Source organism: Macaca thibetana, chromosome 13, assembly GCF_024542745.1.
Source record: "Macaca thibetana thibetana isolate TM-01 chromosome 13, ASM2454274v1, whole genome shotgun sequence".
Classification (NCBI taxonomy): Eukaryota; Metazoa; Chordata; class Mammalia; order Primates; family Cercopithecidae; genus Macaca; species Macaca thibetana.
Window position 1 is genome coordinate 65,265,065 of NC_065590.1, and position 15,696 is coordinate 65,280,760.

The 15,696-nt window shown below is 42.5% G+C and overlaps 1 protein-coding gene across 1 annotated transcript; it reads left to right on the top strand.

Moving 5' to 3' along the window:
* The first annotated feature begins 9,715 nt into the window (after positions 1-9,715).
* On the top strand, positions 9,716-10,817 carry LOC126933636 (40S ribosomal protein S12-like). The gene has a single exon (XM_050753551.1). The coding sequence runs from the start codon at positions 10,430-10,432 to the stop codon at positions 10,793-10,795; it is 366 nt and encodes a 121-aa protein (XP_050609508.1). The 5' UTR covers positions 9,716-10,429; the 3' UTR covers positions 10,796-10,817.
* Positions 10,818-15,696: the final 4,879 nt, after the last annotated feature.

Genomic DNA, 15,696 nt, shown 5'->3' on the forward strand with positions numbered 1-15,696 from the left:
ATAGAAACTGGCTTTTATATGCTAAGTTCAAATACAAAATATTTTGTGAATTCTATACCAATTATCACCAATCTTGAAGATTAGCTTTGGTTAAATAATGTATTATGGCCAGATGAGGAAAGCCCTGTGCACATACAAAAAGTACACAATCAATTGTTTGAGGAAAAAAAGTTAATAAGCAGCAGACAATGAGTAGTAGTCAGCAAAGACAAGTAAACACCAATAAAGAACATCTGCCATAATATTCCTAAAAGAAACATGTTATTTAGCCAAACAAAATGATGCTTTTTATAGCCTTAATAATACACTTCTTATGGAAAACAGTGAAGTTTTCTGGGTTTTGTATGAATGATTTAAAAATTTGCTGCTAGGGTGATCAAACATAAAAGAGATTAAAAACACACAAATGATCTCTATTGAGGATTGAGAATTAAAAGAGATTATTAAATTAAAGGATAATAAAATGATAAAAATATTTAACATTTAAAAAAGCAAATATGACTCAGTTGAACTAGCTTGCAGAGGTCAAAAGTCAAGTTGAGTGACTCACTTTTTTTGTGTGTTTGTGTTCAGGCTGGAGTTCAGTGGCGCTATCTCAGCTCACTGCAGCCTCCACCTCCCAGGTTCAAGAAATTCTCCTGCCTCAGTCTCTCGAGTAGGTGGGATTACAGGCGTGTGCCACCATGCCCAGCTAATGTTTTTGTAGTTTAGTAGAGATGGGGTTTCATCATGTTGTTCGGGCTGGTCTCCAACTCCTGGCCTCAAGTGATCCTCCTGCCTCAGGGTCCCAAAGTACTGGGATTACAGGCGTGAGCCACTATGCCCAGCCTGAATGACTGACATTTATGATACTCACTGTTAAACTATCTGGAGAGGAAAACAAGGAACTTGAAATTAATCAGTATTTTATTGGTTTTACACTTCTGAAAAATAGAGATTTTGTCTTAACTAAAGACACAGCTTTAAATTTTAGCCATTGATTTAAAAGATTGTGGGTAAGCCTGTGATAATGATGTTAATATAGTTGTTAAAGAAAAAGGTATGCAATCCAGAATTATGGTTGAAATTATAGAAACATCCTTTGAACTGTAGTATGAATTTTAACAAGGAAATGTTGGCTTTACCTGTGCTGATAGCAGTGGTATTCCTTGGAACAATTCAAATATTATTTACATTGTTTTCTATATCTCTGTAAAGGTGGAACATACTGATGAAACACATACCAAATCTGACCTTATAACACGCTTGGATACACAGTGAAAATTCTAATGAAACACTATCAAAGCAATTAGATTTTATTAGGCAAGATATGAAATCCATTAATAGAGCTAAACAAAACCATAGAAAATCCTCAAAGAACAAATCTCAGTCCTTGGCAGAATGTGAAATTAATTTTAAATCTCATCATTCAGTTGTTTGTTATGAACCACAGCTTGCTGTAAACAATGTTAGCTGAAAAATAAAAAAACAAAACCATGATCTCTTTAAGTTTTATTTCACTTTAAAATGGATTCTACAAATATATCTAAAGATTTAAAGAAAATTGTTATTCTAAATAAAAAAGATGCATGATAAATATGTAACAAAAGTAAAATTCCAGCAAAATACAAGGCAATTTGAACAATGAAACAAAAACATTTGCATGACTATGAAGGAGAAGGTTCACACATCTGCAATCTGGAAACTGACTTCTACAGACTGTTTTGTGGCCATTCTAGATTAAGGTATTGTATTGATTGAAGAGAAATCTAAACAAACCAATATATTGGTATTTTTTTTTTATTTGTAAGAATCCAGTCCAGAAAAAGTTAAAAAAACTTATGGATTAGAGTATCAATGTAGATATTGTTTTAAAAGAAGCTAAAAATAACTATATAAGTGATATGGTTTGGCTATGTCCCCACCCAAATCTCATCCTGAATTGTAATCCCCACATGTTGGGGGAGGGACATGTGGGAGGTGATTGGATCATGGGGGCGGTTTCCCCCATGCTGTTCTCATGATAGTGAGTGAGTTCTCATGATACCTGATGGTTTTATAAGTGGCAATTTCGCCTGTGCTTTCTGTCTGTCTCCTGCTGCCTTGTGAAGAAGGTGCCTGCTTCCCCTTCCACCATAATTGTAAGTTTCCTGAGGCCTCCCCAGCCATGCAGAACTGTGAGTCAGTTAAAACTCTTTCCTTTATAAATTACCCAGTCTGGGATAATATCTTTACAGCAGTGTGAAAACAGACTAGTACAATAAGCAATAGTAATTTCTACAATGGAATTAAAATATTTGGCTGTATTTCCAGTGATAACACTAATTAACCATAGATGACCTCATTACAATGTTTGAAATTGGTTTGAAAATTGTGGTTCATTTCCAATCTAAGTATCATTTTAATAAATTTATTGACAATTCCAATGGCTACTAGCTTAGCAGTGTTTCCCTTAAATGAAATTGCCAGTTCAGCATGACTGTGAACAATTTTGATTATAGCAACATTATTAGTGATTCACTGAAATGAAGAGCAAGAAATATACTTTTTTTTATTTTTTATTTTTTATTTTTTATTTTTAGAGACGGAGTCTTGCTCTATCGCCCAGGCTGGCGTGCAGTGGCCGGATCTCAGCTCACTGCAAGCTCCGCCTCCCGGGTTTACGCCATTCTCCTGCCTCAGCCTCCCGAGTAGCTGGGACTACAGGTGCCCGCCACCACGCCCGGCTAGTTTTTTGTATATTTTTTAGTAGAGATGGGGTTTCACCGTGTTAGCCAGGATGGTCTCGATCTCCTGAACTCGTGATCCACCCATCTCGGCCTCCCAAAGTGCTGGGATTACAGGCTTGAGCCACTAAGCCCGGCCAAAATATGCATATTTATGGAATAAATTATACTAACTAATTACAGTTGACCCTTGAGAAACACAGGTTTGAACTGTGTGGGTCCACTTATATATGAATTTTCTTCCACTTCTGCCACCCCTGAGATAGCAAAACCAATCCCTCCTCTTCCTCTGCCATCTCATTGTGAAAATGACAAGCGTGAAGACTCTTATGATGATCCACTCCACTTAAGGAATAGTAAATGTTTTCTCTTCTTTATGACTTGGATAAGATTTTCTTTTCTCTAGGTTACTGTATTGTAAGAATGCAGTATATAATACATATAACACACAAAATGTGTGGTAACTGTTTATGTTGTCTGTAAGGCTCCCAGTCAATAGTAGATTATTAGTAAAGTTTGGGGGAGTCAAAAGTTTTGGATTTTCAACTGTGTAGGGTGGGGAGGTGGTACCCCTAACCGCCTTGTTGTTCAAGGGCCAAGTGTAATTATAGTACACCTTTATTGTATTACCCACATAAATAGTGCATCAAGGTATGCAAACAGACATGTGCAATCAGTTCTCTTTGATATTTTGCCAACTTTTAGTCATGTAAAAGCTTAGTTTTGTACACATTTTTCAATCTTGGTGTTACAAAAGTTGTATTTGTCAGGAAGGAGGAAAGGGCATACTGTATTTAACAATTTTTAGCTCAATCTATAACTTTTAAATATTTAGATATATGATATTTTAGGCTTAAATGCTGGGCTGACATCCAGGTGAATGTGCATTCAGCTTTGAGGAAAAAATTTGGGAGCCCACATTTGGAGGGAAGATTAGTAAACAAATTTGAGGTTGAATTAAGAATTCTTCCACATCTGAAGATAGTGCAAACCCAAAGCCCCTTCTGTTTAGATGGCAGTTCTCAACCTTGGTTACCCATTAGAATCACCCAGGAGGCTTTAAAGATGCTGATGCCCAGGCTCCCCACTCTGTAGAACTTTTGATTTAGTGGTCTATGTTGAGGCCTGAGCATCAGCACTTCAAAAACTTCCCAGGGTTGGGCCAAGTGCAGTGGTGTTTATAACTAGTTGATCACAACCAGCTATAGACTTCTTGGTTTCTTCTCTATCTCCTTTGCTTCACTTGACTAGCCTTAAAAAACAACAAAAAAATCTTCCCAGGTGATTCTAATGTGCAGTCAGCACTGAAACTAGTTATCAGTAACTTGGATAGCAAACAGCATCCTGACAGGGTTAAAAGAGTTTGAAGCCAGGTCATGCCATGGCTAGATTGTGGTTACATTATGTCAGGTCTGGGTCAAACTAAGGTTGCCAAGATTGAAAGAGACTGTCATTACAAAGAAAGAGCATGTAGACCTTGGTTTCATCCATTCAATTGACATTTAATGCACTTCTACAGTGTTTCCTGAACTGAGGATACAGAAAGGAATAAAGTATTAATTCCAAAAATGGGGAACAGATGTATAAACAAAATCAACAAAGTATTATAAACATTATGGTAAAAGTGTATAGGGCACAGTAGAGGCACAATTCCATATAGGAAGGAGGATAGGTAGAGGCAGCCTAAGTTGAGTCTTCAAAAACGTGAGGTTATCAGGGGGCTTTCAGGGCTGAAGACCAGGAGTTTATAGGGAGACTTCTTGAATTGGGCAGGACAGGAAACCCAGGTTTATATGAGAGCAAGAGGAGGCCCTTGGGAACAGACGCAGTAGAGAGAGGCAGGAACGTGGGAAAGTGTGTTAGTCTGTTTTCACGCTGCTAATGAAGACATACCTAAGACTGGGTAATTTATAAAGGAAAGAGATTTAATGAACTCACAGTTTCACATGGCTTGGAAGGTCTCACAATCATGATGGAAGGTGAAGGAAGAGCAAGGCACATCTTACATGGCAGCAGGCAAGAAGAACATGTGTAGGGGAACTGCCCTTTATAAAACCAGCAGATCTTGTGAGACTTATTCACTATCACGAGAACAGCATGGGAAAGACCCAGCCCCATGATTCAATTCCCTCCTACCAGGTCCCTCCCATGACACGTGGGAATTATGGGAGAATCTTCAAACTGGGTTTACAGCAGCACTTTTCAGAAGTTTTGATGGCATGGGAAGGGACTGTATTTCCAGATCCTTAATTTCCATAGGTATTTTTCCTAAAATTTCCCTGCCCCAAAGCAGATGCTGGAGCCATCCTCTCAGCAGCTTCAAGCTGTTTGTCCTCCTGTGATTATCCTCTGTGCTTTGCACAGGTCAGCAGTGCTCCTCTCCATTCAGGATCTTCCTGTAATCTGCTACTCTGCGGTGCTACCTCAGAGGCACCAAATGAAAAGGTGAGAAATATCAGTTTCAGGGACCTCCTTTACTGTTAATCAAAGAACCCAAGCCTGCTTTCTGGGTTTGTATCTTACACATGTTTCCTATTGTTGATTCCTAATCCCACTTAGAGTTAACATTTATCCCTTGCTAACCCCTCCACTCTGGCAACTAAGCAAAATGTGAAAGGCATAATGACATAGTTTCATTAATCCTCCCTTTTTGTTGTCCTACGTGTTACATCTACATCATTGAGAATGCCACCAGATGACATAATTTTTGTTTTCAACATTCATACTTAGTATAAAGAACTTAAGAGTAAAAAAAGTGCCTTCCATGATATATTGCTTTAACACCACAGTAACCCTGTATTTTTGTTAGATGGCCCCAGAGGCTATAATTCCCATGGGCACAGGAAAATGATGCCCAGCCAAGAGAAATTAAGAGATTTGTCCTAGTCTCCTGCTTGTGAGTGCTGGAACTGGGTTTTATACCCAGATATTTAAAGTCAGATTTCAAAATCCAATATTCTTTTCTACATACTAAACGACTTCTCTTGTAGTGGGCATGTGAGTTTGCTTTAGGAGGCAGCACAGAAAGGACATGTTATTCTACTGAGTCTTGAAGGGAAAGAATCAGAATCCCCAAGTGTACTTGTAGGAAGTAAGGAGGGAGAACCACAAGGATGGGAGAACCGGTGTGATGACTGGAATCTGCGGGAATAACAAAAGGGCTTCCCAGGGAGGGGGCCTGGCTTGGGTCAGGGGACTCCCAGGTCCAAATAGGAAAACATCTGCACGTCCCCAGCCCCAGATCTGCTGTCAGACACTGCCCTTACTTTATGCCTCTTGGTGGTAGTGGAGGCTGACAGGTGAGGGTCCTAGGGAAGCTTCTTTGACTGTCAACAGCAGCTCTTCATCAAGGGTCCTCAATATGCAAAATGGCCTGACTTTATTTTTCTGGGCCATTCTAGAAGAAAACCCTGACTTGGCAATGGGAAGGGGAAGGGAGGTTCTATAGGGCAGGAGGGCCTTGCCCGGTAGGAGTCTGAGCTGCAGGCTGAGCTGAGGGGCAGCAGAGAGCTGATGGGAGGACGACTGCAATGGAATGAATGTCTGCTGCAGCCGAATGAATGTTCCACATGTTTTGGGACATTTTCTAGTTCCCACATGTTGGCTCAGAAAATTTGGGGTGAGATGGATAAAAGCTGCAGGTATAGTAAATGGCCCAAGTGTGAATCCCTGATCCATCACTTACTGTCTTGGGGTCTTAGGCAAGTTGATTGACGTCTCTAGGCCCCATTGCCTCATCTGTAAAATGGGGATGATGGGACTCACCTGGTGGGCTTCCTGTGACACTTGGCACAGGCACCTTCATCTTAGATTTTTCTAGACTGGCCGCTGCTGGAGGGCCAGGATGGCATCACCAGTGACTTGCATACTCCCAGACTTACTGTAAGTGCTGCTTGACTGGCTGCTGACTACACATGACTATAGGGAATCAGTAGGTGTTTGTGGATTCTTGAGTCAGACAGGCCTGAGTTCAAATCCTAGCTTCACTACTTATTAATTGTGTGAGTCCGTTTCCTCCCACCTCCCTTACCTTGTCTGTAAAGTGGAGACAACTGGAGAGCATGCCTTATAGGTAGCTGTGAAAATTAAAAGAGGAAATACATAAAAAATCATCAAGAAATCCCAGAGGCTATTACTGCAGATAGGCGTGAGGGAAAGCAAGAAATGAAGCATCAGGCAGCCTGCAACCAAGTTCCTAATCTGATAAATCACCAGCCCTCTCATCTTGGACAAGTCACCTCCACTTCATCTTTCTGAGCCTTGTTATCTGTCACATAGAGATGTTGAAGCTCGGTTGCCTCAGGACCATTGTATAGTATGGGAAAGTTTGACATGAAGCATTAACCAAATGAGGGAATTATTATAGTCTGACCCCGATGGCCTCAACCACCTCAGTCCTCTGTGGGATGTCAGAATCCTCAGGAAGGGACCCCAAGAGTTCAGTCAAATTCCTTTCCTTTCCTGAAAATTTCTTTCCACTGGAGTTTGCTGCCCTCTGGTGGGTGTTATTGCCAAATTACCCAAACTTTTCCTGGAAAAGATTAAGCATCTTGGCTTTGCCGGCTGGAGGCTATAGCATATCTGGGAGATGAACTATGAATAGGGGCGTTGGCCTATCTTCTAGCCCTCCCGGGGAGTAGTTCTTGGAGTGAGGCCTCTACTCGGCATCACCTGGGTGTTTGATAGAAATGCACACTCTCGGCTCTACAGCTGACCTATGAAGCAGAAACCCTAGGGGTGGGGCCCAGCAATCTGTGCTTTAATGTGACCTCCAGGCTCTTGCGTGCAGAGGTTTGAGAACCACTGTTCTAGGGACACTAGGACCTCAGAATTGGAAGGGAGGGGCTGGAGAAGAGCTGGGAAGGGTGGTAACTTTGATTGTGTGCAGCCACATAGCTATCTGGGGTGTCAAAAATATTAAAACTGCACATTTAAAAGAATGGTAGAACTGACTGGGTGCTTTGGCTCACACCTATACTCCCAGGAATTTAGGAGGCCAAGGCGGGAGGATCACTTGAATAGCAGAGTTCAAGAACAGCCTGAGCAGCATAGCAAGACCCTGTCTCAACACAAAAACTAAAGAAAAATTAGCTAGGCAGGGTGGTGGCCACCTGTAATCCTAGCAGCTCAGGAGGTTGAGGTAGGAGAATCACTAGAGCCCAGGAGTTTGAGGATACAGTCAGCTATGATCGTGCCACTGCACTCCAGCCTGTGTGAAAGAGCGAGACACTATCTCAAGAGAGAGAGAGAGAAAGGCAGAGTAAATACACAAATATCCTTCACTAGATTTACCAGTTGTCACCAGTTTGCCACATTTCATTAATCTCCTGTTTTCTATACTTCTTTTATGCTGATCCATTTGAAAGAAAGCTGTAGAAATCATAGCACTTCACTCTCACAGATTTAGCAGCATTTTGTAAAAGTAAGAAACTTCTATACGGCCACAGCATTATCATTACAACTAAGAAAATTAATAATTTTATAATTAATTTGCATTCTATATTCAAATTTCTACAATTGGCTCCAAAATATTTTTTATATTTGCATGTGTGTTTTAAATCTGAGATCTAATTCAAATTTATGCATTGTATTATGTCTCATATTATGTCTTAAGTACCTTTTAATCTAAAGCAGCCCACTGTCCATGACTTTTCTTTCTTTCTTTTTTTTGTTTGAGACAGGCTGTCACTCTGTCACCCAGGCTGGAGTACAGTGGTGTGATCTTGGCTCACTGCAACCTCTGCCTCCTGGGTTCAAGTGATTCTTCTGCTTCAGCCTCCCTAGTAGTTGGGATTACAAGCACCTGCCACGACGCCTGGCTAATTTTTGTATTTTCGGTAGAGATGGGGTTTCATCATGTTGGCCAGGCTGGTCTCCAACTCCTGACCTCAGGTGATCTGCCCGCCTCAGCCTCCCAAAGTGCTGGGATTACAGGAGTGAGCCACTGCATCTGGTCAACTGTTCTTTTTTCTTTTCTTTCTTTCTTTCTTTTTTTTTAAATGATACTTTTTTAAAGAATTCAGGCCTGTTGTGTTATAGAATGTCCCACAACTGGATTTGTCACATTGCATTCTCATGGTTGGATTCAGGTTAGACATTTTTGTCAAGAATGCTTCATTGGTGATGTTGTATGCTTCCTGTTGTATCAGGAGGTCAGGTTATGTTGCTGTGCATCTGAATCACCTGGGGAACGTTTTTCAGACACAGGTTCTTGGGCTACGCACCTGGAGTTTCAGTTTCCTTGGTCTGGGATGTGCTCAGCACATTCACATTATTTGAAAGCGTCACAGGGATTCTGTGGTGTGGCCAGGGTTGGATCCCATGAGAGGAAAACCTTCCAGTCTCTCTGTCTTTCACGAATTTATCTTTTAATGCCTCCATCTCAAAGCAACAACAATTGGAGCAGTGCTACCATGTCTCTCTGCCCCTTGCTTACCCGCCAAAACCTTCCTCCACCCACCTCCTCCCACCTCCAGTGAGATCCTGAGAAATAGTTCACTCTAGGCCAGTTGCCCCTGGGGCTGAGCTGGAGCTTCAGCTCACCATGGGGTAAGACGTATGATGGGGCAGGTGTCAAGGAACCTGGAAGGAGCTCCTCCTGGGGATGGAAGGTGGAGCTGGTACGAACTACCCATTGGAGTGAGAAGGAGGGAGCTAAGGCAATCTGAGCTTCTGAACTTTATTCCCACAGCTGGGAGTGACAGTTCTGGAAAGATGAGTCTGACTTTGAAAATAGGAATTTGAAGATAAGCAGTATTCCCTCTTTATATTGTAACACATCAGTTAGTGGCAATTTCTACTATCCCAACATTTGTGTTTCTCTCCCCCCACCCCCACCACACACAGCCATCCTGTACACTGAAGTTACGAAATGTATTGATTTATAATCTCTACCTCAGTGGAGAAGATAATAGAAGTATAAGTGAGCCTTAGAGATGTGATATCAGCATGGATGGAAAAGAGGAAAGAGGAATTGTAGTTTTGGCCTCCTTTGAGTGGGTGACTAGAAGTAGGGTGCAAAAATAAAAAAAAATGGCTGTCAGACAGCATGGGAATCTGATCAAAGTAGGGAGACTTGCAGGAACAGCCACTGTGGGGATAGGCACAAGTGGATTTTGAGGGAGAGAAGTGCTGAGTGGAATGGCAGAGGAGTAGCTGCAAGGGGTAAAGACAGAAGCAGCTGTGGAAATGCCCCCAAACTCAGCAAATTTGATAGTGTCTTTTAGGGCTAAAGGTCAAGCTGATGAACCCAGGGTCAAAACATGGAGGTAGAAACAAAATGCCAATAATTGCACTGGGCTAGATCAGGCAGAATTTGATGGCTGGCTGTGCTCAGTCCTGCCTGGTGTTCCTGAGCTGGGAGCAGAAAGCAGCTCACCAGCCTGGACTGGTTTGAGGTAGCCTCATCAGGCTAAGCAAGGAGCATGAGCCCCTGTGATGCAGAGACTGGGGAGGAGGAGGGAGATGTGATCCTTTGAGCATTCCTGTAGCTCCTACCTCCTCACGTCTGCTCCCTCCTGCTTCACATCCAAGACTGACTGCACAGCACTCCTGACCTGCACAGATGCCTTAGGAAATGTCTGAGCTCAACGACAATCTTTACAATATGCTCTTTCCCTGCCACCGCTGAGTCGTGCGGAGGCGGAGGCTTTGGTGCATTCAAGATTGGGCTTCACCCATAACCCACCACCACGGCCGAGAAAGGCATTTCTGTTGGAGGTGTAATGGATGTTAATACTGCTTTACAAGAGGTGCTGAAGACCGCCCTCGTCCACCATGGCCTAGCATGCGGAATTTGCAAAGCTGCCAAAACCTTGGACAAGCACCAAGCCCATCTTTGTGTGCTTGCATCCAACTGTGATGGGCCTATGTATGTCAAGTTGGTGGGGGCCCTTTGTGCTGAACACCAAATCAACCTAATTAAGGGTGATGACAACAAGAAACTAGGGGAATGGGCAGGCCTCTGTAAAACTGACAGAGGGGGGAAACCCCGTAAAGTGGTTAGTAGCAGTTGTGTAGTAGTTAAGGACTATGGCAAAGAGTCTCAGGCCAAGGATGTCATTGAAGAGTACTTCAAATACAAGAAATGAAGAAATAAATCTTTGACTCACACGTGCACACAAAGAATCTTTAGAATATGCCACCTTGTCATGTATTCACAAATATGTGCTCACATATACACACACAGCACACATGTAAAAACACATGAACGCTGAGCTAGGCAGGACTTGGGCCCGGCAAGTCTAGTCCCTGCTGCATAGCCTTGGGCAAGTCACGTCATCTCTCTGAGCTACAGCTGTCTTTTCTGAGAGAGAGTAAAGTGAGATGATTCCTGAGATCGGAGAATGTAAGAGCTGGAAGAAAAGTCAGGCATCATCATCTTCCATCCCTTCATTTTACAGATGTACAATTAGAGATTAGAAGGGGTTCAGAAGCCATGCTTTCTACCCTTTCCTTGGACCACTGGGGAAACTGAGGCCCACATAGGGAAAGAAAGTGACTATTCTGGGGTACTTTAATCCATGGACTTTATCCCAGGGAGCCAGGAGACTATCTCAGAAATATCTCTTTAGTCTCAACTCCTTTCAAGCTTCCAAAGCTAGACTGGAGAGGAAGAAGATGGTGGGTAAGCAGTGAACGAAGGAGAACAATGAGGTGAGCAAACCAACCATGATCATTTCTGTGGTGGGACGGCAGAAGGTGTGAGGCTATGAGAGAATGCTGGGCATGCTGTTTCAATCACTGTCTTTCCTACAAGCCCACACCAGAGAAACTCCGTGGGCATGTGTGTGGGGCACGGAGGCAGTGTTATTTCTGGGTAGCAAGGAGTGTACTTGTGAGGTTGTGCGAGTGGCTGACACGGCCATGTTTCAAAGTGCTTGAGGGTGCAGTTTCAACCTTTTAAAACAGTTCTGTGAAACTTCAAAAGAATTGAGTCTACATTTTGCATTTTTGGTGAGTTCTCAATCTTAGCCATCTGGCTCAAACAAGAAGGCTTTAACTGCCAGGCACGGTGGCTCATGCCCGTAATCCCACTTTGGGAGGCTGAGGTGGGTGAATCACCTGAGGTCAGGAATTCAAGACCAGCCTTGCCAATGAGGTGAAACCCTATCTCTACAAAAATATAAAAATTAGCCAGGTGTGGTGGCAGGCGCCTGTAATCCCAGCTACTTAGGGCTGAGGTGGGAGAATTGCTTGAACCCAGGAGGCAGAGGTTGCAGTGAGCCGAGATTGCGCCACTGTACTCCAGCCAGGGATATAGAGTGAGACTCCATCTCAACAACAACAACAATAACAAAAGCTTTAATTTAGAGCTCCCCAGAGTTTGGTTTTGGTTTTAGTGTGTGGAGTTTTAGTGTATTTCATGGAGTGGGGAAAAAATGGTTGGAAAACACCAGAGTTAATCAAGGCAGGCAGACTTCTTTACTAAGTATAAGTCTTAGGGCCACACAGCTTTGTGAGTCTACAGGTGAGGCTGTGCTGTGCAGCATCCCTCAGATGGCTGGATCATGGATGCTTTCCCTTGGGGCAAGCATCTCAGGAGGCTGGAGTTATGGACCACCCTTGAGGAAACACTATGTAAGCCACAGGCAATTTTTAAGCCATAAAGAATAATATTTTCTTATTTTTAGTATAAAAAATTTTGTACCCATGCAATTGATTTTAAGCAACATTCAACTATATTGAAGGATGATAATTTTAAGTGAATTTAAAGACTCAATTTGATAATTTTTCAATGATTTATAACATTTGTCATGAGAAGTATAGGATTCACTCCTTCCATTTATATTTATATTTTATTTTATTTTTGAGACAGAGTCTCACTCTGTTACCCAGGCTGGAGTGCAGTGGCACTATCTCAGCTCACTGCAACCTCCGCCTCCCCGGTTCAAGTGATTCTTCTGCCTCAGCCTCCTGAGTAGCTGGGATTACAGGCAAGAGCCACCATTCCCAGCTAATTTTTGTATTTTTTAGTAGAGATGGGGTTTTACCATGTTGGCCAGGCTGGTTTTGAACTCCTGACCTCAGGTGATCCACCCCAGCCTCCCAAAGTGCTGAGATTACAGGTGTGAGCCACCGCTCCCAGCCTCCTTCCACTTTTCATTCTTCTGATTTGGCAGTTAATTCTTGATGTCTTCTATTTTTTTTAACCTGGAAATTTAACATGTATATTTAGCTTACTTTCTCAAGTTACTATCTTTACTCTTCTCCTGACCAACTGAATGACTTGAGCATGCTTAACCTCTAACCACTCCCCACTGACTTATATGCCATTGTTGCCCGGTATTTTAGTTCTGTCTTATGTCTGGAAGCCCCCAAAGTAGACATTACAACCGTGGTTTTATATATCAACATTCCTATAGATTTGTTCACATTTTAACCACTTTGCTTTCTCTCTTTCATTCTTTCGTACATCTCAGACTTTAGAGTTCTCTTACTGAAGTTCTGTTTATAACAAACTTGGTTTTGCTTTGTTTACAAATTTCTTTATATCACTTTTTATTCTTAAAGGGTAGTTTTATTTGGTACTAAATGTAGGTAGTGATTACCATCTCTAAAGCTCAATTCCCTCATCTATTAAAAGTGGAGAGTAAATATCTTCCTTAGTGATTTCATGAAGGGGTTCTTGGGAGGATCACACGGCATAATGACTAAAAGGTTTCAGTGAACGAAGCTCAGGTGTTGACGCTGTCTTCTGTGCCCTGAGAAAACCTTGGGAGTTGTGTAAGACAGTGCTTGCTTTCAGTAAACATGCTCTTTGCCAAAATGTCCTAACACACTGTTGCTCAACCTTGTTTTCATTATTGATTATTGTCCCTGTAAGGAGCCTTTTTAGATTTTTTTTCCCTAACTGCCCCCTCCTCTCAGGAAAATTTAATACCACAGGTAAACTGCAAATTCATGATGCACTGTATGTATATCTGTGCTTTATACCTAAAAGGAGTAAAGACTTTCTTTCTTTTTTTTTTTTTTTTAATTGGCCACTAAGAACCAGCTTTTGCTCTCTTGAGGGCAATATCACCCTTGTTGAGAACGTGTGTTCTAGTGGCATTAGAACATTGGCAGCATTTTCAAACTGCAGTGTTCCCTAAGCATTAAAGGATCAGGTGCCGGGTGCGGTGGCTCAGGTGGGTACAGTGGCTCATGCCTGTAATCTCAGCACTTTGGGAGGCCGAGGCAGGTGGATCGCTTGAGCTCAGGAGTTCAAGATCAGCCTGGGCAACATGGAGAAACACCATCTCTACAAAAAATACAAAAATTAGCTGGGTGTGGTGGCTCATCACTGTAGTCCCAGCTACTTGGAAGGCTGAGGTCGGAGGATCCCTTCAGCCCAGGACTTTGATGCTACAGCGAGCCATGATCGTGCCACTGCACTCCAGCCTAGGTGACAGAGTGAGACCCTGTCTCAAACAAAACAAAACAGGATCAGGCTTTGGAATTGGGTAGACCTGGAATTAAATCCCTGCAGTCACATCAGGTAGAGCTACTTCACCTCTCCAACCCTGTTTTGGATCTCAAACGTGGTGACAGTATTTAAAAAGGCATTTAGTACAGTGCCCAGAACATAGTAAGTATTCAATAAATGTTAGTTATTAACAAACATTTCCCAAAGAAGGTACTCCTTAACATTTTTCTTTTCTTATGGAATAACATATTTTAACATTTAGTCATTATAAAAATAAGTTATTTAAGTCCACCCCCTCACCAATTCCCCACACCGTAAGGGACATGGAGCTGGCCCAGTGAGGAGGAGGACTGCCTGAGGGGCTGGAAGGCAGCCCTGTGGCAGCGGAACAGAGAGAGGTCCTGGCAGGTTGACTCTCAGAGTGGCTATGCAGAGGCCACCACTAGGGTCAGCTACCTCTAACCACACTGAACGACATTTCTCTAAAGGTCTTAAAGAAGAATGAGAACTTGCTAAAAGAGGGGCCAGCTGGAGTTCCTCCCAAGGAGAAACAGATTGGAAGTGTAGAAAGCTTTCAACCAGAATTCAGCTTGTGAACATTTGACCACTTTTCGGAGACTTCTAACATATCTGATTAGGTTCAAAAGAAGTTGTTACTTAGAGTTCAGTTTGGTGCTTAGATTGAACAATGACCACCAACAAAAACGTCCAAGTGTTTGCCTATGTGTTAAGGACCTTCTTTGGTGCTGGGTGTGGTGACTCACACCTGTAATTCCAGCAGTTTGGGAGGCTGAGGCGGGCAGATTGCTTGAGCTTAGGAGTTCAAGACCAGCCTGGCCAACATGGTGAAGCCTTGTCTCTACTGAAAGTACAAAAATTAGCTGGGTTTGGTGGCACGTGCCTGTAGTCCCAACTACTTGGCAGGCCGAGGTGGTAGAATCGCTTGATCCTGAGAGGTGGAGGTTACAGTGAGCTGAGATCACCTCACTGCACTCCAGCCTGGGTGACAGAAAAAAAAAGAAAAAGAAAAAGATCTTCTTTGACAGAATATTGTTTTCTTTCAGCATGAAAATAGAATGCCAAGGCTATGCCAATGTGTGGTTTAGATGAAGTATATGTTTTGGTCCAAAATGTTTCATGAGTCCAAGGTTAACTTTGTGCTGGTGAACCTGGCCCAGTCATAAGAATGTTCTAATTTATAAATGTGTATTTCTATGTAAGTTAAGATACTTTTAAACCTTAGGAAAGAGAGGCTAGCCATTTAGGAATTAGACCAGGCTGTATATAACAGCCTAAAATGACAGTGACTTATACACATAAGGGTTTGATTTTCTCACATCAAAGAAGTCCACATGTAGGCAGTTCAAGGTCTCTGTATGTCAAGACTCAGCGTCCTTTTACATTTCTGCCCTAACATCCTAGTTTGTGACTGCCATCTTTGGTGAAGGTCTTCTCATTCCCAGAAAATACGAGGCGGGAAGGGGCAAAGGGAAAAGGGGGCCAGGCCTCCCTTTACTGTGCTTCCCCGTTTTTTCTTGCATCTCATTGGCCAGTAAACTAGCTGGGAAGAAGTTGGGAAGTGTA